Source organism: Ochlerotatus camptorhynchus, unplaced genomic scaffold (genome assembly GCF_037179485.1).
Source record: "Ochlerotatus camptorhynchus isolate MF236.1 unplaced genomic scaffold, CSIRO-AGI_Acam_v1.1 ptg000203l, whole genome shotgun sequence".
NCBI classification, from domain to species: domain Eukaryota; kingdom Metazoa; phylum Arthropoda; class Insecta; order Diptera; family Culicidae; genus Ochlerotatus; species Ochlerotatus camptorhynchus.
The window spans coordinates 3111007-3135860 of NW_027040693.1; the positions used below are offsets into that span (position 1 = coordinate 3111007).

Genomic DNA, 24854 nt, shown 5'->3' on the forward strand with positions numbered 1-24854 from the left:
AAATGTAAAAGGGAAATCTGTAAAACCTGCTTAAAATCAGGAGATGTGTGCAAAAGGAAAACTCTATTCTTGCTACTAAATGGTAATGAGGACGGATGAAGAGGCGGGGAATGCCTGGGGAGAATGCAATAAGGAGAAACAAGTATGAGGAAGCCAATTTATGGCCAAATGAGGCCTCTCGGGTTATCAAAAACGATAGCGACAATCACACGAGGACAACGGCAGCGGCGGTGGGTGTGATTAAAACAATAATCATAATTAACTACCGCTTGTAATTTGCTATTATTAAAATCGTTATTACCTACTTCCGGTCGCTCTCTGTCTGTTATCGAATGTTAGGTTCAAAGGACCAAGGTTGTGGGGGGAACGAATGGAAAGTCAGATTCAAACTTGACTGTTTGACTCAACATTAAAGCGCGATTTGTACAACGGTTGTTGCTAGTAAAAGTAATGTCAGCACGGATTGCATGATTCTGTGCAATGCCCCAATGGCGTGCTAATGTATGCCTTCGTGGTTAACACCATCACTGCCGTCAACCGGTGTAATTCGAGAGGACTTCTACATTTTATTTGAATTTGATGAAGTAAGCACACAACAAGTCACGCAGATGGGAAAAGTACAGTGATTTTCATATTAGAGTAGGTGGTACACAGCCATGTATCCATTAAATGTATATACGAGCGTTGTTTCATTGAGTGACGTGAGCTACAACGTGTTCGTACGTACCTTGTAATAAATGTTCATTATGATTCCGGTAGGCATGCAAATTCGCTGGGTTTTGAAAACTGAATGTTAAGTCAAACAGCGCATTTAGGGATTATGCAGATATGAGCATAAGCGAACGGAGCGGGACTTGCACTGCAATACCCGCTCCCATCTCAATGATTCGCACTTAGGTCTTATGTCCATTGGTTGATCAAACGATCGATTCCTTTCATTCGCTTCTTACCTATATTGATGCATACAATCATTAGTTTTAATTTATTAATGGACATAGGACCTGTTCAAAAATAAATCGATACATCCATTGGATTAACATCGATCTAAAAGCCGCAATCGCCCACTTTTACACTATCGACCCTCGATCGCTCTCACCACCATCTGGCGGCAAAACAGAGGAACTAAACATTCAAATTTGAATTTCGCTTTCGCGTAGTCACATGACTAGACAGCGCGCATGCCAAGCACAGCGTGCCTTGGATTTTAAACCACAGTCCTTATCAACGGTTGCTATACCGATCTGTGACCCGGCCATTCATTTCCAAGTTCCTTTCCTTCGAAGGCAGACACCTTGTTAGTTTTCGCGAGTTCTGTGATTAGAAATCATCACCAAAATGAATCTATCAGATTCGGATAGAGTGAAGCTATTTCAGCAATTCAACCTAGTTGAATACCTCAGTGCGCTTCGGATCCGTGATTTGAAATGTAATAATCCTCCCGTGCTGCCTGAAATACGAACAAAAATGAAAACCTAATTTTCTTCCTTTTCTCCGTTTCTTTTCAACAGGCAAACCCTTCTTCTCCGGATTGGACGAGCACATTTCGGACGAAGCCGGTGGCTTCATCGGCAACAGCAACAATCACCACTCGCAGCACCACCATCACCATCAGTTGTCCGGGCTCGGTGGTTCGCCGGCCCGCTCTTCCCCGCACTCGAACGGTTCGGAGTCGACGGAACGCTTCAGCCGGAAGGTGTTCGTCGGCGGACTACCGCCGGATATCGATGAAGGTCAGTGCGCTTTGAATGCATTTCTGCTGTTTATTATGTGCTCTGGGGTAGAAGGGAAAAACAAATTAATAACCGTAGTGCATGGAACCGGTTGTCTATTGACCAATCGTGCATCACCTGCATTGGAATGACGGTACCTACTGGTACCGTCCGTGGGGACATCCAATTATTGTCATGTGTCTTAGTACCACAGCAGAGGCAGATTAGGCATCCCAAGGGGCGTACCGATTGGCTACACTCTACAATCTTCCACATGCATGTCGAGATATGAATGCTAAATTAAGAGCAAATCTCCACTCTGGTCCGAATATTGAATTGCCGACCCATCGAAGGTGGGTAGGTTGGGCGAATCCATTTCTGGAACCTTGTCTATTCGAAATGCAGGGACTATCACCCTGCTGCTGTTGCATCGTTTCCTTCCGTCGGCAATACATTAAGTGAACCAGAAATTGCATTTCCCTGGCATGTAGCTGGTACCATCTGTTTTCTATTCTTGGTACGAAGCTCATCTGGTCGTTGTTTTTATCTTAGGCGGATGTGAATTGTAATTTTGGCAAAAGGCGACCGGACCGCTCTGAAAGTAATAACATACATTTTTCAATGGTGATGATTTCAATTTCCTCATTCCTCGTCACCCTACCTGGGTTAGGATTTCTCGTAATATAGAAGGATGATCCTTACTCTGTTATTCAGATTAATTGACCCAAATGCGCCATGTGTTGGAAATGTTTTTTTTTTCTTTTCTTGATTTGTTTTCCGTACTAAGGCTGTGTTCCATTTGGAGGATATCCGGAGAACTTCGAGATTAGGGCGTAATTGCATTTGTAAACAAACACTTCAATCACCGATACCTCGCGAATTAAAGGACAATCTCACGAACAAGCTATACGAAATGATAGAGGAACCATTCTTCTATCTGTTTGTGTTGTTAGTTTGTGAGATTGAGGTTTAATTCGCGAGAAATCGGCGGTTGAAGTGTTTGTTTACAAACGCAATTACGCCCTAATCTCGAAGTTCTCCGGATATATTCACTTAAATTAGACAGATGGAAAATTTTCAAATAAAGTTGCTATTTTTTATAATGCATTTATTTTTTCAGGCTCATTTGCTGTAGCTTTGCGGAGCCGATATTGATTGTTTAGATAACAAAATTATTTAGACTCTGAACCATTTGGTGGATTATTTTAACTTTTGGTTAAAATTTGACAGATGGAAAGTTATCGATTAACCCTGCTATCTGAGCGTGGTTATTTCTGACAGACAAGAAGTTAAATTTTGACAACAGTGGCTGAGTTCTGCTCGAAAACCGATCGATCGGTAACACAGGGTTTTTCGAACATAAGAAATAACTTTCGAAATGTCACTTTAAACCACGAGTTAAATTCAACTCAGCAAATGGTTCACAGCCCTAAAACTAACGTTAGTAAGGCGGGGGCCGATCGCTCGCGGCTATCTCGAAAAAAACTGCTATTGTAGCAGACTTATTTCTGACAGACCAGGAATCAATTTTCACCAAGGGGGGAGGTGGCTGTCAAATACGAACAATCGTCGCCTACCTCGCATGCCTCGCATAACTGGTTCCAAACGTAAACAAGCCATAAGAAACCTACAGCGATTGTTTACGTTTGGAGCCAGTTTCATACAAGAATGATCAGTAGGCTGATTTCAATGAGCTGGATTACCGAGGTGAAGCAATCACTCACACAACCACTGTACGATACACGCAAGTACACGCAAGTAGTGACGTCACTACTTGCGTTTACGTTGATTTTTTGGTTTACTAATACAACCCTATTTCACGATCTGCGCCACCTCTCTCTGTACCTCATTGGGCTGATTTGACAGCACGTCCCCCCCCCCCCCAGATTTTCACAAACACCTCTCGATGAACATTTCAAATGGTCCTATCTGCTTTGATCGATTCTCTTCATCGACTTTATCTTTTCATAACCACTGCTATGCAAACAGATTTCACGCTAATTCTACCACATAGTTTGATAAAGGAGGTTCTTATCTAGCGTCCAAAACGTCAAATACAACAAGGAAAGGTTTTGCAGCTGAGTTATTAACGAAAGAGAAAGTCGATGAAGAGAATCCATCAAAGCAGATAGGACCATTTGAAATGTTTATCGAGACCTTCTCGAATATCGGACTATCAACAACATAGAGATTTCCGAACATTATAATTTATTTTCGAAGTGTCAAATGTAATTGAAAATTCATCATATTTCGCGAAACATTTGAAAAGGGCCTATCCCGTTGATCGCTTCCCTTCATCGACTTTCTCTTTGGTTTACCACGGCAACATAAACGAATTTCTCGATAAGCTCGCACAGTTCGACAGATGACTAGGGGCAAGACGGCTGTACTCAGAATTAATATTTTCACAGCAAGCAAATTTGAGTAACTCATATTGTATGTATGTATGTAAGGTAGCCACCATCCCTTCGAAGATCTTGTCTTGTATGCAGCTCCACTTAATAGCAAGATCAATTTGAGCTACCGATCTGAATTCACAATATCGCTGTATGAAGGGCCAAAAACGGTGGGGTGGACCCGTAAGCAGAGGCACTTACGCGAAATCCACGGGAATTTAAGAATCTCCTTCCAACGATACGATCCAACAAATCGAATAACGCAATTCGCAATACTTATTAAGCTTCCTACAGGATGGTTTGTTAAGAAGGGCGCGTCAATCTCACTGAAACTGTTGGAGTAGAATTCACACCATCACAATCGAATCGGTAGGATAAAGAAAATGATAGTGTTTATTCCCTCCTAGACTCCGGTTGTCATACCACTCCAATCGTCCAGTTTCAGGTCAAATGATACCCTGATGCTCCCTCCCAACCCAGTATTTATTTATATATATATAGTAAACATATGTAATGGAGAAATGAAATATATCAGAACATTAAAATACGTAATAATGAAAATATATTTATATGGATAAAAAAAACTGATATTCCGCAATGAAAATAATAATTATTTTACATACAATATGATGCAGCTCTATGTCTCCTCAGCTCCCAATAAGGAAGATGTAACCCTGAAATTTCCAATAAAAGACACAGAAAAGGAGATTTTTGTTAGTAAGTTGGGTTCGTTGGATCAGGATTCACCTTGATAAGTGATGCGACCATGGTTTTAAATGAATCAGTGTTATCATGCATTATACTTGGATTTGCCCGAAGCCAAAACCAAATGGTGTATCATTGGGCCTTATTACGGGTGTCACTACACGGTGATAAGAAGGTGATACTCAGAATAAGAGCCGTGATTACCGTACAAATCAAATGGGAATCACTTCACCGTGACGACAAGTGACAACTTTTCACCGTGTTGTGACATCCGTAATAAGCCCCCTTATAATATAAATCTGAAGACGTTCCATCATCGAAATGCTGAAAATAAACTTAGAGCATGAGCATGAGCAAAATTGATCGCCCGCGACTGCCAACACCAAAGAGCTGAAAACCAATTCAAACAAATCAAATCAACAGACAAAACCAGGGTGAAAGCTGTAAGAGTGAATCATTACAGTATAAATCTAGTGATGTTCCGTCATCAAAGAGCTGGAAGAAAACTCAAATAATTTAAATCAATAGATCCAGTCTGAATGAAGGCTGCAAAAAGAGAATAATTATACAGCAATGACCCCATTTTGTCAGCTAGCAAAGTATGCGTATCTTAAACATTCATCTTGAAGGAGGAAGGTATGAAATTACAATTATGTGGAATTATTGAAAAATAACAGTCTGATGCGCGGAGAGATTGACAGGATCGGGTCATAACTGTAATGTGAATATTAGGAAGATTTATCATCATCAAACTATTCTTGAATTGACCTGGAAGAATGCTTGTGAATAATTGTTATACAGATAAATTAAATTGATAAACTAAATGGTTCAAACAACAACTCCAGCCTGTAAAAAAGCTGAAAATAGGGAATCTTTACAATGTGGATCCCCGACGGTCTTCTACTCAGTAAGCAAAAGCGGCAGACACCAGGCTAGTCGATCTGCTCAATTTAAATATTGAAACCTTATTTTATGAAGTTCTTAAGAATACCAATTGAAACACAATGTAAACAAATAAAAGTTAAGAGTCTCATCCGAATCAAATGATTCCAAACGATACGCATTCATAGAAATTAAGTTTAAATAGACAAAAGTAGAAAAATGGAACAATCTCACCAAATCAGTCCAACTGAATCCCTTGCAAGCAGCTATGTCACGCTTGGTGTAGTAGCTCCGATCATAGACCCGCCCTACGTAGTTCAATCCTCTGGTCGAATGTAGTCGATTGCTCCATGACGCGAACACGAAGCGACCGCTCACAAAATCATACAACGCGTAAACAAACTGAAATCAAAAACTATCACACGCGACGCCACAAATTTCTGTACCGGGAGCACAAGCGAAGAAAAAAAACAAACAACGCAGATAGCGACACTTCTTCTGATGCCTGCAAACATGATGCATCACGTTTTCTTTTTCGATTCCAAAACTTCTCGGAAAGCGAGAAAACCACCAATCACACACGTATAACCGTCCGGGAGGCAGAGTGCCAGCGCTAATCTGGCAAAATCAGCGAACGCACGCACAAAACAGAAATAAACTTATACACAACCGTATCCGAACAGGTTCGAAACTCATATTTACTCAAAAGTGATCAAAGTAGTCTCACATTCGTCAAGAAATTAAAAATTAAATCAGTATAAACATACATTATCTGTCAGTGTGTCAGAGTAATCATATCCGTATTTTATTTTATTTTTTGTATTCTTGCATCAAATACTCATTAATCCGTGTGTTCTTCTTTTCATTATGAATTACTATTATATTCGTGTTCTCTACTATCGTGGGCAATAAAGTTGAAAAATCAGAATAAGATACTTTCCGATATGATCCGGAGAAATGAACCCGTTATTTGGCGGGCTTTATTACGGATTGCCAAGGGTGTGTTCTTTCGATGGTTAATTTAGCATTCTATTAGCAGTTTTGGCATTGCTCTTATAATGATCATACGTTGGAAAAGTTCATACATTGTGCATTTCTAGTTTTAAACTTGTACAAGATTTGACCAAACAAGCAAAATCGGTGAAGATTAAGAGTCTGAACAGCTTCAAATGTATGATTTATTTTCAGCATCTTAACTATGAGTTGAGTTGCGAATTCTAGTTTGAATTGTTCTGATAGAGCAGTAATTTTTTATATGTGACTATACAATGATCTTTCAAATAATCTCGGTTTAAACTTAGTGAAAACTGTAACTCCTCAATGATTATTTCTCTCCAAAGTCGCAAGTGAAACGCGATGCAAAGGAAGAGAAAAACTACCATAAAAAACTTCAGTTTTCATTCGCGAACTTTACAGTCCTGGTATCATACAGCGGTAGTCTTTGATGCCTCTGCCAAAATGTGCATCATCAATACGTTAAATTATGTCAACTCATTCACTTGAAAATCCCATTATTATCATCCTAAACCAATGATAAGCATACACCGATTTTGCAGGCTGCAACACGGATTTTGTGGATAGCAATCCGGTATGTAATGTTGTTCAATGACGAACGTAGATTTTCCTCGTCAAACGTCTTTGCGTGACAATCGTGGAATGCAGTCAAAACTAACAGGTTGCTATGTCACCGTGCATTGAATATTGAGCAACTCGAGTTACTCAGAGTTACTCAAAATTTACTCCAATATTACTCATTATCAAAAGCTGTCTCACCCCTAGCACAGAGAACAGACATGAAGGCTCGAACAAAATTTCTATAAAAACTTGTGTAAAGATTCCTATTCGACTTAAGCGCCACTAACGGCGACTTCCACACTTAAAAACCCTCTTTGACAACATGATGGCGCTGGCGTTGCACAAATTACACTAGACACTAAGGGCTAGTAGAGCCAAGTGGCAATTTTCAACAGAAAGTTTATCGATACTAGCGCCAAATTGGTCGACAGTGGACAATTTATAGAGAAAATCAGGAGATGCTAACACCACGTAACGGCGACGTTCCCACTTATTTTACACAAGTTTCTGACCGAACTTGAACGTCTGTTCTCTGTGCCCCTAGACAGAAGATGATGACGTTAGCTTGCGCCTGAATCAACACACTGAATAGACGAGTGCACGGATGGATTTGAGTTCACTCACTCGACAAAAAGTGACACAACAGCGGGGCCCTGTTTACTAAAAATGAACACATGAATAACACTCACGTAACATTTGAAACGGGTCTATTAACTTATGTACACAAAACTTGTTGAGCCTTTTTCGCGCGAACCGAATACGCTCACGTAAACTAACAACACCATCGGGCAGAGGAAATTCTCCCTTTCCCGATAGTTGCTCTTGGTTTGCGTGGGCGTACTTCGGTTCTCGTGAAAAGGACCTAGCAAATTATTTACAAAAGTTGATAGGCCCTTTTCAAATGTTACGCGAGCATTATTCATGTGTTCTTTTTTAGTAAACAGGGCCCCGCTGTTGTGTCACTTTTTGTCGAGTGAGTGAACTCAAATCCATCCGTGCACTCGTCAATGGGCGATTCATTTGCAGTAGGGTTATTCGCGAAAGAGAAAACCGATGAAGAGAAACGATCAATAATGAAAGGCCCTTTTCTCGTGTTGCGCGAGAAATTGAACATAGCCTAAAGGCCGGCGGACAATAGATACGTTTTCAGATTTTTTGACAGTTAGCCCATGCATTATCTGTCTAAAAAACCCGAAAACGTATGCATTGTGCGCCGGCCTTAAGGTCAACAATCAATACGAAACTAACGATTTTAAATTGGCTCACCACTTTAGTAGCCTATTGGTCCCAAGCAAACGATTAACGTACCCTATTCTAGTCGAAATTCTAGTACTACGCAATGTTTGTTTTGATTCGCTATGAAAGTTTGACTGATAAAATGAGGGGTTAGTGGATTTTCCTATGTTTCGAGGGGTGCATCGATTAGCTTGGGACCGAAGAGAGTACCAGAGCTGAGCCAAAAAGTTGAGCACGTTTTTTCGGGACCTTCTAGTCTTATACCCCGTTCACATTACAGCCTATATCACGTAATATGGGCTGTCTTGCAATGAGCACTCATACATAGGATTTCCAGTGAAAACTAGATGTATAAGTGCTCATTGCAAGACAGCGTATATCACGTGATATACGCTGCAATGTGAACGGGGTATTAGAGTTACCTCTATGTTAAGGCTGTGTTCCATTTGGTGAATTTTTACTAAAATTTGACAGATAAAAATTTTCCAATAAAATTGCTATTCTAGTAGACTTATTTCTGACAGACAATGAATCAACTTTGATAGACGCTTTCTCGAAAATTGGCCAACGATTTTCGAACATCTTAATCTATTCTCGAAGTGTCAAATTTAAGTGAAAAATTTCCAAATGGAACACAGCCTAAGGATTTGGAAGAATTTTCCCTTAAATTTGACACTTCGAAAATACGGTCAACTCTCCACAACTCGATGTCCAGTAACTCGATATTGAGTTATAGAACCATCGTAAAAATCGTCCATTCAATATCGAGTTGTAGAGAGTTCACTGAAAATTGAAATGTTCGAAAATCCCTCTGTTGTTGATCGTCCGATTTTCGGAAAAGTGTTTGTCAAAATTTATTCCTTGTTGGTCAGAAATAAGTCTGGTGGAATAGCAGGTTTATTTGAAAAAAAATCATCTGTCAAATTAAAGTGAGAATTCAAGACCAACAATTGAAATGGCCTCAACTCCAATTTGTAAACAAACCTTGTAAGGCCATTTTCTCGCGAACCGAAACCTACATTCGGAAACCTAAACCACAATCGGGTAGAGGAGAATTTCCCCTACCTGTTCATTCTCCTGTTTTGACTTGGCGGACTTCGGTTCGCAAGAAAATGGCCTTACAATGTTTGTTTACAAAATGGAGTTGAGGCCTTTTCAATTGTTGGTCTTGAATTCACCAAATGGAACAGCCTAAATCCATGTCAATCATACAAGGTTTGCAGCACCAGGCAACTTGCTGTTTTTAGAAGCAAAAATGTTGTAAACAGCATTCCATACTGGAGCGGCGCCGTTGTTGTAGTGGTAAGCGTGATTACCTCTCACCCCAGCAGGCCTGATTCAATCCCAGTCGGCGCCGCCGGGATGTTCTGAGGCATAACATCTCTGATCACGCCTTCCTTTGGAAGGGAAGTAAAGCCGTTGGTCCCCGGTTCATGGGTTGATGGGTTGATAGGTACGGTCCAGGTGTGGGAGCTGCCTTCCTGGCACGTCGGTAGCATTGGTGCTCAGCACGGAAAACAAGATCGACGGAAAAAACAAACCAAAGGAAAAAAGAGTCGGTTGGGCCAGACCTTGTATAACTGACATCGAGCCTAAATATCAATTATACCGACGCCACCCTGGACCCTACTGATCATAGACCGGGGACCATCGGCTTTACTTCCCTTCCGAAGGCAGGCGTGATCAGAGATGTTATGCCTTAGAAAATCTCGACGGCGCCGACTGGGATTGAGCCCAGGCCCTTCGGAGTGAGAGGCAGTCACACTTATCGGATTGCGGATATTAATTTCGAATTTTTCGAACGAATAGGGCCAATGAACTAATATTCAACATAGCACTAATTTCCTCCCTATCATCAAAGAAAGGAACATCAACTTTATGCAAACGCTGATCTAGAAAGTGTTTACTCTGACGATTGAAAAATCAACATCGATTATTTCTTCCTCTAATCATTTTATATTTAGCCTTAGCGTCTTCGTTTATGCCAGCTTAATCTGACATAAACGGTATAATTTCTGACTACGTTTTGAAATGACCGTTAGCTTAACAGTTCATTCTGCTTAATACGCTGTGTACACAAAAATGTGTACAAAAAAGTTTTTTGTATTTATGCATATGCTGGCCATATCTAGATTAACATTTCAAGAGGTTCTGTCTGCATTTATCTATTCATTTCAAGATTCATTCGATATTCTAATTGAGTAACGACAGTTTTGCAAACATGCTTCATGCTATTTGTGCCAAATAGTTTAAAGAAAAAATGTAATCTTCTTTTTCTTCTTTGGCTATTGTGCCCCAACTAGAAGTTTACGCTTGCTCTCAACTGAAGGGATTAGAGACAACAGGGTGCAAGTGATTTTGATTGATTCTCTTCATCGACTTTGTCTTTCGTTAATAATTCAGTGGCAAACATATTCCTTGATGCGGTTGCTATGCTGCATGACTGATGATAACCTCCTTTAAGTATCAAACTATATAGCAGAAATAGTATGAATTACATCTTTAAGATGTAATGTATTGCATATCTACCAAATAGAATAACAATCACAGCAGTGAATGTTTTTGCAACGATATAAAGAAATGTGAAGAAAATAGATCAATGAAAATTTTCCTGGAGCCGAGGACAACAACTCGCAAATGTTGATGTTTTGATGTTATTTGACGTTTTGTCTTGCGTTTTGTTTGACAAATGCGTCAATCACACGCTAACTATAAAATACTCAGAGATGAGTAAAATTACATGCAGTTTGATAAATTATTATATCACACATTATCCATTAATAAGCTCGTAAACGAGCTCGTGAATGAGTATGTGTTATGCTCTCGGTTATCTACCAATGAATAATTTTTACTCATTTGTGGATTACTGTTACTCATTAATAGGCAATTTATTAATTAATCATTTTGCCAAGCTTCTGCATTCATGTTCCATCAGATGTCACTGCTGTTGTTTACGGTGACATTTATCGAAAACTACGCACAATATGTTTTCCGTTAATTGTTCACAGAGGACACTGCAGTGCAAAACATGTCTGGTACCTCTATACATGCATTTAGAATAACATTCGAAGTCCCTCCTTTTTTACAAATTCTGCTCACAAAATAGCTCACCCCTCACAGAATTTCCCGCCGATTTTTATGTATGGGGCGGGGCATAAAGTATCTTTTGTGCAGAATATGTAAAAAAGGAGGGATTTCAAATGGTAAAGTAAATGCATATATAAAGGTACCAGACATGTTTTGTAGTATCAGGTACTCCATTTTGTAATCTGTGAAAGGGAAATCACAAATCGAGTGTCAACAAAATAAATGGCATGATGAATGATTGAGGTCGTGAGAGCAAATTTTCTCTCTCAAATTTGAATTTTTTGGCTCTCTGGGAACTGGTAGTAAAGCAGGTAAAACTGTATGGGGAAAAATCATTTTTAATTAATTGTAGCTTGTTTAACAATAATTTCCGGGAAAAAACTGAACGACAAAGTCCCTGATTATTTTTTTTAGGATGCCGTTCACTTTTTTTCACCTGAAAATGCAAAGAAAATGAATTATTCCCACTTTTTTCAATTTCTATATGGGGATTTTTATCACTTCCTAGCAGCGGAACAGCGCCATCTCTGTGGAAAATGGTCGAACAAAATGATTAATGATTTATGGTGGTAAGCTTGAGCCGGTATTATAAACAATCAATACGAAACAAACGATTTTAAATTGGCTCACTACTTGACCTACCCCATTACCCGATTAACCTACCCCATTCTTTTCGAAATTACACTATGTTTGTTTTGATTCGCTATGAAAGAGCGGTTCGTGGATTTTCCTATATTTCGAGGGGCGCATCGATTAGCTTGGGATTGAAGATAGTACTAGAGCTGAGCCAAAAAGTTGAACTCGTTTCTTCGGGACCTTCTGGTCTTAGAGTTACCTCTATAGTATTATTCTCGGATTAAATCCCGATCAGTAATGTCTGGATACTTTGATGTCGATATCAGAGTTGATCAACACGGCTCTAAGAAAAAAATTGGCAGGTCATCCAAACAGAGACGGTATTAAAATTCCATCCGAGGTGGAGCTTACCGCCATAATTGTGTTTTTCACAAAATGGGAGAAATTCTACTCATAAATGGGTGCTATAAAGCTACCGAGCAGTGAATAAACGTCAATAATGAATTTTATTACATTTTTTTTGTGATTTTAGCTCGCATTTGTCAGAGACGTTGATAGAGACGCGCAAAGAAAATTTCTATCAAAACAGCAACACGGTTTTTGAGGGATCTTTTGGCAATGTCACTGGCAAACATGTTTCTTCGAGTGGCTTCAAATGACTTTCATACAGTGCCGCAATGCTTTTGAGAAAATTTGAACGTTCGACCGGAACTGAATAGAAATGAAGTGCGCGGAACATTTTGCAAAAATAAAGTTAAGACGAGAGATGACAGTCGCTCCCTGACAGTATAACCTCAAACGAAGTGACAGACGGAGCGTCTCGAAAACTTAGATGACGAAACTGCTGTTGCAATTTTTCAGTGTACCACATGGCAACACTACTGCTGGATTGTACTAGCATTTTCACCAAATGTAACATTGAAGGTTTTATCGCGGATTTATAGCATTCAACAAGTCTGAATCATGGTCTACAGAACCCTCATAAAACCAAAATTGTTACTTGGGACCTCTTTCACTCTACTCAAAACTGAAATGCACACAAAATCAACTTTGTTCAAATCAAAACAAAAATAGTAGCCCATCTGGTGGCTGATGGCATAAGCTTTTTAAAAAAATCTATTACAGCGAACCACATTATTTCAATTGATCTCTTCGCCAGTTAGTCGTCTGTCACTTCGTTTGTGGTACAACTTTTGCCACATTTTACTGATTTGTTTTATTTAGTTTTATGATAGTAAAAATGATTGCGCTGCAACATTTTTATTACCATAAAACTAAATAAAACGTTCCGATTGAAAATTGATTTTCATCACTAATAAATGTTGTATTTAATTGAATCAACAATTAATAAATAAATAATTTGATATCTGCATTATTTCGTGAAAATTTATCATTGAGAACAATACCTTTGTGGTGAATTGAGCTAACAGTAATGTTTATTTACTTTACTCGTTTGGTTCAGCGTTTGACGATTCGTTTGGTTCTATTCGCTTCAGTCTATGCGTTTCTCTATTCAACGTCTCTGGCATTTGTCTGTGTTTGGCAGTTTTATTACTTTTTTCCCTTGATTTGTTTTCCGTCGATCTTGTTTTCCATGCTGAGCTACTGACACATTATTTAAATAGAATCCATAATGATTAAATTTATTGAAAAATAGATAATCTACAATCCAATCAATCCTGATTAAACTGGGATTAATATCAGATGCTTATTTTTTAGAAAGAGAGGATTAATTTTTAATCATTCGATATGATTAAACTGAGTTTAATGTCAAATTGATTAAATTTCAAGCAAACTAGGAATAGTTCAATTTATCAGTGTACATATCGAGAGTAAAATCAATTGGGCTCTTTAATTTTGAAAAATGTATCGTTTTCTATACATCATCTGAAAGAGCTTCGTTTTCTGAGCACAGTGATATTTTTTTCGAACCCACACACTTTCATCTCGATTTTTAAATCAAGATTTGAAGCAAAATAATAACTTCACTGTTTGACGCTAAACTAACAAACTGACAGCTCGCTCCCATACAAAGTGACACCGATGGGCGCTAATAAGGTGATTTTTGCAAATGTAATCGTGCTTATTTAAAATAGTTCCAGTGTACCAAAATTGATGAAATTTTGGGTTTGGGTTCCATTTTTAATGCAGATTACGATTATGCATTTACCTCAATACGCTTAAAGAACCCAATTGGCCTGTGTCGGAATTTTCGGTTTTCTACTTTACCGTTTACGTTACAATACGAATGAATTGTCTTTGTAGAAAAATATTTCATTTGTTATACAACCGGTTTATAAAAGTCAAGCTGTACTTATACTTGTCTTTAAAACTGGTATAATGCTACCAATATTTTCCGTGTAAAAAGCGTACTTTCCACCGCTAGGTGGCTTTCTGAAGTACATAGATTATTTTTCACTTTTTGAAGCAGAGATGAGCTTCCTTTCTTTGCTATCATGCATATATTGATAAGTCATAGCTTCTTGTTTCAACCATAACGTGAATTTACCGTTATCAAAACGTCAAAATTGATGTAATTTATAAAAGAATGTATGAAACAATATTTCTGTTCACCCCATATTTTCGACCATTTGTCGATTACTTTTCCGAAAGAACGTATCAGCTTTTGTAAACAATGTATTTGATCGTCGATTTAGCGTAACTGGTAGCTCACCCACGCATACTAATACCACTATCCGGTAGGGGAAAATTTCCCCTATATGATGGTGATGTTAACATGCGTGGGCGAGCTAACAGTTACGTCAAAACGACGATCGAATGCACTGTTTACAAAAGCTGATACGTACTTTGGAAAAAGTAATCGAGATTGGTCGATTAAACACAAATTGGAATCAACCGTTGAATACGTAAACGACGAACAACACATCTAGTGTTTAATTTATTTGCCTGTGGGCAAACTTTTCCGTTATGAACCTTTTGTGGGTTTAAAATAAATCATCCCTGCTCTGCTAACTCTCTTTGAAGCATACCAACATTACTGTTAAATCTATTAACTGCAAGACACACAGATACACCCATCGCAACAATTCATCGTCCATAGAAATCGACAATGAACCTCTCGCTTTTTCTGGCGCAACGCGAGCACCGTGACATATTTTTTTCCGGATCCTCATATCAGTCGCGCCAGCACTTAATGGCAGAAGGACAACACACAGCACAGAAGTACATAGTCGCCCTAATTTATGCACCGTCAGAGAGTTGAGGCCTTTAGTCCTTCTGCGTGTCCTCTGGCGCTGATGGTAAAACTGCACAGCCGAGATTATGATGATGACGATGATGGTGAAACGAACGTGTCATATCCCGCTGAGAACCAAGCCGGATCTGAGTATCTCTTTAATCATCGACGAACTGGCATCGGACTTGGCTACCAGTTGAGAGCGACGGGCCCAGTGTCAATGATATAAAAAAGTACCATACCGTTCGTTACCGACGGCGCCGCTGGCACAGTGAATTCATCTCGAGCACTGCACAGCGTGGTTGGTGCTGACGAATTAATCCCACACGCTGTTCAAACAATCATTACGTATTCCAATCCGGGAGTGGCAGGGTAAAGTCATATTCAGGCTAGTTTTTGTCAGCGTCGCTGTATGTTTGTAGAGGAAAATTGAAATTTCTGAAAAGTATTACCGTACAGGAAGCCAAGCGTCTCCATTGAAGGCAGCTTTTTGGTGGAGTTCTAAAATAAAATTTAAACAGTAAATTCACTGATCCTTCCTACCCCGTACCCGTAGAAGGCAGGTAAGCGAGGTCAGTGTTTGTTACAGATTCGCATCTGCTGCTACCGTTCGGTGCCGGCAAGCGAAGAAGCTTCACAAACAATTCACCTGGAAACCCGGGACCATGACACCTTTATGAATTCGACAAAAGCTGACTTCACACTTCTGCGAAGGTCGCCGTCTGAAAGTACCCATCGCCATTATCGTCATCATCCCGTCGACCGTTCGCGCGGACAGCAACCATCCCGGGTCGGAAACTAGAATGACAGAAAATGTAAATGATGTTTGAATTGAGCATTAAATGAGATTTAATGATACCGTTGCAGCAGATGCAGCAGCCGATAGAGTAGCTGGACCTGGAGAGCGGATTTAACGACGTGGGCACCCTCAAAGAACGCTGCTCGCCGCTCCCAACGGTGCAAGACAACAGAGTGCCGGAGCTCCAAAGCTAGCGGTACTCTCGTTCACTTCATCGTTGACCATTCCGTATGCATTATGGTCCATTTCCGGCTGACACCCGGGCAACGTGTGCGCAAATTTGCTTCTTGCACGTCATGGAGTCGTGGAAGGATGCGGAAAACGAGAGGTTGACAAATTACTTGTTAGCACATCTTCTCACCCAAACCAATGATCAAAGGAAGATTTTTTCATGCTCATCTGGTGCCCGGTTGCATCACTGCGGATACTGGAGCAACCGGAAAACGGCTGATTTGCTTCCGTTTCCGCGACAAGTGTGTCCATTCTGAATAGAGAGAAAGAGACAGTGACAGTGGGAGAGGTTGCTCTGCATCAGAAGATGATGATTATGATGATGATGAACGGAGTGTAGCTCTATCAGTTGTGCCATTATAGATGGTGACCAAAACGAGTTGCAAGCAGCCGCAATGTAGGTTGAAAGGCAAGCACTGCGAGGTCCCTAATCATGTCGGGCAATTTGATGCTAATTGAAATACGGTCCAAGCAAAGCCGTACCATGTTGTCCGTGTGTTGCTTCTAGTGTTGGGACTCTGTGGTAAACGATAGAAGGAAAGTAAAAGTGTAAGAGATCCAGAAAATTAAGATTGCACTATGATAAACAGTGAATAACACTGTTCTCACCTTGCGGCTACTCGTTTCATATGATGCTCCATTGAGTCTCTCGGCAGTGCCCATGTAATTTAGTCTGGGAAGTCTCACATTCTCAAAGCTCTTGTCAAAAGTGCTCAACAATAATCTTGGGGATCTCTTTGGTATTTTATTATCCTTTTTTTCATACCGCTTAAGGAATTCTCTCTAGAAAACTACAATTCTAGACTAACATTTGAAAAGGGCGTAGCTCCAAAATGACCATATCGAGAAAATCGCTTCCAAATTTTGATGACCTAAAAATTAATCCTATTTCACGACTTTCCATTTTCTGGATGATTTTATAAGCTTGCATATAGTCAATAGTGTCGCATTTATACAAAATAATGTATGTATATAGATAAAGCTGGGGCCTCCCTTAGCTCAGTCGGTAAAGGCGCAGCTACAAAGCAAGACAATGCTGGAGGTGGCTGGGTTCGATTCCAGGTCCGGTCTAGGAATGTTTCGATGATTGTACTTGCCACACAATTATACTAATGCAAAAATGGTACAGGCATCGAAAGCTCTCAATTAATAACTGTGGAAGTGCATCTAGAACACGAAACCGAACTATTTGTCAGTGCGAACCTCAACCTGAGCTAGGTTTTAAAAACAAACTGACAAACTAACGTTTGTCAGAAAACAAGCAGACCCAATCTTGATACCCGATCCAGGTTGGAACTGAATAATAAACGAATTCGCTATAAGTTGAGAGCACGCAATAAACTAATATGCGATGTGCAATAAGCTTGAAATGCGAAGAAGAAGAAGAAGATATAGATAAAGCTCAAAAATACAGTTTTAACTGATAGTACTTTATAAACATCAAGCTAACCCATGTTGGACCCTGCCAACCCACGGCGCCTGCACGATAATGTGGGTCATAAAAATGGTTCATCGGTTATGAAGTGAAGTACTTCTCAAACTGTAGCGATACATGTCTCAAACTTAACTTTATCCTAACGTAAACTTAATATTATCACTCATATGCCAGTCCACACCCAAAACCCATCCCCCACTAAAATCTAATTAAATAAAAAGGTTTCTTTATGGCAAACACGCCCGGACATAAACGAGAATTTGGGAATACATCTTCACTATCGCAACTACGAGTAATCATCGAAAGTTCTCGCATTTTACTTAGACACTTTTGAACAAACTGCAATCACCCTCTCATGCTCGACCAAGCTGGCACAACGACCAAAGCACAGGGAATAGTATCATAGAGGTAATTCTAAGACCAGTAGGTCCCGAAGAAACGTACTCAACATTTTGGCGCAGCTCTGGTACACTCTTCGGTCCCAAGCTAATCGATGCACCCCTCGAAACATAGGAAAATCTAAGAACCCCTCATTTTATCTGTCAAACTTTCATAGCGAATCAAAATAAACATAGTGTAGTACTAGAATCTCGACTAGAATGGGGTACGCTTATAGATGTAATTGGGACCAATAGGTTAGTCCAATAGCCAATTTAAAATCGTTAGTTTCCACCGGTTGATAATATCGCGCAATATCATATAGAACACAAACCTATATTCAGATGTTCTTACACTACACTGAGGCAAATAGGCTTAAGAAATCATAAGGCTCGACTTCTGAACAACAGTTATGAATTTCATAGCTGCGACTTATGATTTTTTTTTTCGTCTAACATGAGTTAGCTCTTATACGCCTTTAACCGTTTCTTTTTCTCAAGTGTTGACAGACGAGTAGTCCAGACACAGGACTCATAATCTCAACGTCCATGTTTTGGTTCCAGTCTGCTTCATTTTTTTTTGCCGTCATTATTTTTCATAAGGCAAATCAATGAAATTCATATCGATTTCTTGTGGTTAGAATTCATAAGTGAATTCCATAAGTTACTTACGTTATTTTGCCTTTGTGTACGTATATGACAACTGACTCTCATCCTTATATATCACGAACACTTAAGGCTGTGAACCATTTGCCGAGTTCAATTTAACTCGTGGTTAAAAGTGACATTTCGAAAGTTATTTCTTATGTTTGAAAATCCCTGTGTTACCGATCGATCAGTTTTCGAGCAGAACTCAGCAACGGTTGTCAAAATTTAACTTCTTGACTGTCAGAAATAACCACAGTCGGATAGCAGGGCTAATCGATAACTTTCCGTCTGTCAAATTTAGCCAAAAGTTAAAAAGCCAAATGGTTCAGAACCCAAAGGTCCGTTTAGACTATCTGATTTCTTAGTCTGATTTTGACCGCCGCTATAATGAAAAATCTACTCGATTTTACACACTTTGGCGAACCCCCCTGTTTTCTGGTGTTCACACTGCTTCCAAATGTCGTAAGAATTGTCAATTTAGATTTCAAAACAAAATTGTAACCGGAATCATAAGTAAATGCTTCCATAATGAATTACCGGAAAATTGATCTAGCTTTGGCAGGCGTATTTGTTTTTATAATTTTAAATAAAATGAGAAGGAGAAGGTAAATTTTGTGGTGTAGGAAATGGTTGCTCTGGACGAACACCAGCAGGAATCTGGCTCATCTTGTCTTTCAAGAACTGCGATATGAACGCAAAAAGATTTCAAAACTTCACCAGGAGTCGGTACCAACTTTCCACAAGCTAGTGGAAAAAGTTCTCGATAGATCTACATGATTCCTTGAGTTTTGAAAATTTCTGTTGAGATCTCAATTCTGCATTGTTCTCTGAAGACCTTCGGACATCTCTGAGGATTTATTTCTGTTCTCTGGTAAAATATCTTTGAAGATCAACAAACTTTCCTAAAGATCTGCAAATTTTCCGGTAGTTCTGCAGATTTGTTAGACGTCCTGTGTGTTCTTTAGAAAATCTGCAAATTTCTCTAAACATTTTCAAAAATCCTGAATCCATGCAGATTTAAGATCCTTAAATATCAACAATTATCTCTGATGTTCACTAAATGTTTAATAATCTACAAACTTTTCGAAAGTTATATAATTTTCTCGGTAGATTATCATGATTCAATTAATATCTACAAATATCTCTGAACATCTACGCAATTCTCTTAAGAATAAAAAAAAATATCTAGAAGTTTTTAAGCTTCTCGGAAATTTAAGGAAGTTCTCTGGTGATCTATTATTTTTTCTGAAGTTGTGCAAATATCTTTAAAGATTAGCGAAATTCCCAGAAGTTCTGTAAATTTCACTTAAAATCCAAGAACCTCAATAAAATTCTGCAGATTTTTCAGTAGATTTTCTCTAAAGTTCTGTACATTTCTTTGTGGATTCTTGGACTTGCATAAAGTTCTGCAGATTTATCTGAAATTCTTTAAAGCTCTACAAATTATCTGAAAATATTTGAATTTCTCTGAAGTTGTGTAAATACTTCTAGAGATCGGCAAGCATTCCAGAAGTTTTGTGAGTTTTGCTGAAGTTTTGCATTTTTTCTAAAAATGTACGAACTTTCTGAAATTCTATAGACTTATCTTAAGGCCAGCAGACTTATCTGAAGTTCTTTAGATTTATCTATTTCCAACTTCCATAAAGTTCTGCAAAATCTTGGACTTTCGTACTTCGCTGAGATTTGTTTTTGGAATTGAAGTACTTTTCTGAAACACTGAATCACTGAATCACTGAATGTCTCTGAAGATCTGCAAAATTCTTTGCAGTTCTACAGATTTCTCTAAATATCTACTCTCCTGAAGTTCTGCAAATATTTTTAAAGTTCTGTAAAGTTCTGCGAGTTCTACGAATTACCTTGAGGCTCAATACATTTCTCAGCAGATCTGCAAACTTGTCTGAAGTTTTGTAAATTCCTCTGTAGGCTCATGGGCTACCCTGAACATCTGAAAATGTCCCTGCAGGTCTTCTAAATTACCTTAAGATCTCAAAATTTATCTGAAAATAGTTGAGCTTCCTTGAAGTTTCAAATGTTTCTCTCGAGATTTCGAGAAATTTCCCTGAAATCGTATAAATATTTTTTTTTAACCGCTGAACTTCCCTGAAGTTCTGAAAATTTCACTGAAGATTCATTCAAATTTCTGACCTTCTAAAAATGCATCAGAAAAGCTGCACTCTTTCTTAAAGATCTAAAAATTTAACTGAGGATCTATGACCATTCCTGTGATTTTCCAAAATTCTGTAGCTTTTATCTGAAAATCTAGGAACTTTTCCGATGAGCAATATTTTTTCAGTAGATCTCCAAACTTCTGTAAAATTAATTACATTTCACTGTAGATTCTTGGACTTTTCTGAAGGTCTGCGAAGTTTCCGGAATATTTAACAAAAATTCCCTTATAGTTTTGCAACTTGATTGAAGTTTTGAAAATTTATTTGAACATTTTTCTGAAGATCTACGATCTCTCTTGTGAATTTTTCTAAATTTCTGCAAATTTCTTTTAATTTCTGTAAAATTGTCTGAAGTTTTGTGGTTCTGCTCTCAAGATCTACGAACTACCCTGAAGCTCAACACATTTCTCAGTAGATCTCCAAATCTCTCTGAAGCTCTAAAAATATCTTAGTAGGCTCTCAGACCTGCTGTACGGCATGCTTATTCTTATATAATACATGCTTCGTATTATATAAAAACTGTTTTGTTGACGGCCAAACACACTGGAAAATAAAAAAAATCAGTCAAATTATACACTTTGAATAGTGGAATTGGTTTACCTTGCTGCTGGATGTCATCAAAACAAAAATCAAATCCTTGAAATTTTAGAAGAAAAAAATAATTATTTTCATTTTACTTGCGCCTATTCAGCTGAATGAGTGGAATGAAAATTAACCACAAACCTATGACGTTCGACAAATTTAACGTTAAATCTAATCATCATGTAGAAAAAGTGTGAACGCATTCGAACATTGCATCCGACAAAATTATCATCAAACTGCATCTTAACTGCAGACAGAAGATGCCTTCTACCGCTAGGTGCGCTAGTGTTCGCCAATGAAAAGTGGAGCCACTTTCTGATCCGAAGCTCCACTTCTGTTCTGTGATATAACCTTCTCTTCACACCCGCCCCCGCTCAAACACTGCTCGGTAAAAAAAAAGTACCCAACGGCCAGTTAACTTTTACCTAGTTTTGACTAGTTTGTCTCCTTTTCTCCTTCTAAAGTTGTCAAAGACGGAGGAGTAAAACCACCCAACAGGGATAGTAAATTATGGGAACCCAACCATTGAGTATAATCATATTTACCTACTTTTGGGTAGAAAGCTAGTGGAAGATTCCATACGAATTGCACACAAGTAAATGAAAGCTACTTTGACCCGCTTTACCTACAGTTGGGTTCCTGCACTATACTGCCGAGATGAGTTTTTGGCTGATCAAGTTGCTGGAAGGAGATTCTTTATTGTACCGTAGCTGCGTATAGGCAAATTTGCCTATCGATCTACCCTATCATTTTTTTTTTTTTTTGTCTTTATTTTAGAGATTTTTAGCCTGAGGCTAGTTCATCTCTTGTCTACCCTATCAGTTTTTGGCCCTTCATACAGCGACATGTTCAGGACAATCAGAGGTTATTAGCCTTGATCAAGACAAACAGAGAAGAGGGCCCACTGCTGTCGGACTTAGTTTCCGTGCTACAATGGGTGGTAAACCACTATCTATAGTGCCGAGATGAGTGAAAAGAACTTACTTTTGGGTACTTTGTTCTTACCGTGTGCAAGATCGAATATGTCTGGATCAACAATAGAAAAGGGCCCATCAGCATTTGTTAACAAACCGTTCCAAAGCCCTTCACTCACAAAGCGAAGGCCACCCACGCAAACCAACACCATCATCGGATAGGGGAAACTTCTACCTACACGATGATCGTGTTGGTTTGTGTGGGCGGCCTTCGATTTGTAAGGAATGGGCTTTGGAACGGTTTGTTTACAAATGCTGGTGGGCCCTTTTCTATTGCTAATCCAGATGTTTTCTGCCTTTATACGCATAAGTGTCCCAGGGTGCATAAGGATTGCATAGAACATGGGACAGTTATGCGTATAACGGCAGTTTTTTATATCTATTCTTCTTCGAACACACCACACTCGCTTAGACAAAAAACCAGCTCATCGACCCAAACATTAGATCACCCGCGAGCAAGGTTATACCCGATCACAAAAGAGAATGTAAGAGCAACACACAAAGTACTATTTCAGCATCAATTCCGGAATAAAACGTTTGCAAAGGCGAATCAATTAGATTGAATTAACTACAGTGCGCTGGACCCAGAACTTATCCAGCATTTACCGATCACCGGTTCACAATTTCACAACCAAATCTCGGTTGGTAATGGCGCAGCTACAAAGCAAGGCCATGCTGGAGGTGGCTGTGTTCAGTTTCCGGTCTGGTCTAGGAATTTTTCGGGTTGGAAAATTTCTCGACTTCCCTGGCCATAGAGTATGATTGTACTTGCCACACAATTATACTAATGCAAAAGGGAGGGGTACAGGCAGTCTTGTAAGCGGTCACGGTAGTCGACACATTTTCTGTGATAATTGACTGCCTTTGCCTCCGACACTTGCAAAACAAGCTATCATAGTACAGTACCAAACTAAAATGTTGTATGACAGGCTCTGTCATACGACACTGTCGCCGAAGACCGTCGCGAATGTATGTATTTTAGATTTTCTCATAATAAGAAATGCTGATGGTGTGCTTGTGTGAATTCTGAAAATAGCAAGCAATGATGTCCTAGTAATAATATTTCTGATCAGAAATGGTTTGATTTACACCAAATTGAGGAATTACAACGAAATCACACATGTCATATGATAGCTATTTTGATAATTTTCTTTTAGCTCGAATGTTATTCTACCGCTCGTATTGTGTGAGAAAGACGACGGTAGAGCATGAGTGTTCGAATACAAACAGACTGTCGCGCACGACAACGAAGCGAGTATAGTAAAAAACGTCAACTGTTTCAACCTCTGGGTACAAGGCATCGAAAGCTCTCAATTAATAACTGTGGAAGTGCATCTAGAAAACTAAGTTGAGAGCACGCAAAAAGGTAATATGCGATAAGCAATACAAAGCAAAAAACTCACTCGAGAATAAAAACGTATGCGACAAACTAATTTAATCCAATTAATCATATTGACCGGCCATTTTCCACAGAGATGGCGCTGTTCCGCTGGTAGGAAGTGATAGAAATCTCCCTATAGAAATTGAGAGAAGTGGAAATAATTCGCTTTCGGTGCATATTCAGGTAAAAAAAACCGAACGACAACCTAAAGAAACTAGTCAGGGACTTTGTCGTTCAGTTTTTCCCGGAAATTATTGTTAAACAAGCTACAATTAAATAAAAATGAAAACCCCATACAGTTATACCTGCTTTACTACCAGCCTCTAGAGAGCCACAAAAAAAAAACAAATTTGAGAGAGAAAATTTGCTCTCACTAGTTCAATTTCTCAACATGCCATGTATTTTGATGACACTCTATTTGGGATTTCCCCCTCACAGACTACAGCATAGAGTACCTGACACTACAAAACATGTCGGGTACCTCTATAGACGAGTGCACGGGTGAACTTTTGTTCATCTACTGAAAAAAAAAAAAAAAAAAAATTGACGCAACAGCGGAGTCCTGTTTACTAAAAATGAACACATGCATAATGCTCGCGTAACATTTGAAAAGGGCCTATAAACTTTTGTAAATAATTTGCTATGTCCTTTTCACGAGAACCGAAGCACGCCCACGCAAACCAAGAGCACTATCGGGAAGGGAAGAATTTCTCCTACCCTATGGTGTTGTTAGTTTGCGTGAGCGTATTCGGTTCGCGCGAAAAGGGTCTAACAAGTTTTGTGTACAAAAGGTGATAGGCCTGTTTCAAATGTTACACGAGTATTATTCATGTGTTCATTTTTAGTAAACAGAGCCCCGCTGTTGTGTCACTTTTTGTCGAGTGAGGGAACTCAAAT

At 39.1% G+C, this 24854-nt stretch overlaps 2 protein-coding genes across 2 annotated transcripts in view; both read left to right on the forward strand.

The window, feature by feature from the left end:
- The window catches only part of orb2, a 1372010-nt gene that overhangs the window by 1294738 nt on the left and 52418 nt on the right, over nucleotides 1–24854 (forward strand). The window contains 1 exon segment of the mRNA XM_065224014.1: nucleotides 1509–1730. Coding sequence (XP_065080086.1) covers nucleotides 1509–1730 — 222 coding nt within the window.
- LOC135702960 (uncharacterized) overlaps nucleotides 1–24854 on the forward strand; it is a 161982-nt gene that overhangs the window by 56416 nt on the left and 80712 nt on the right. The window lies entirely within an intron of this gene.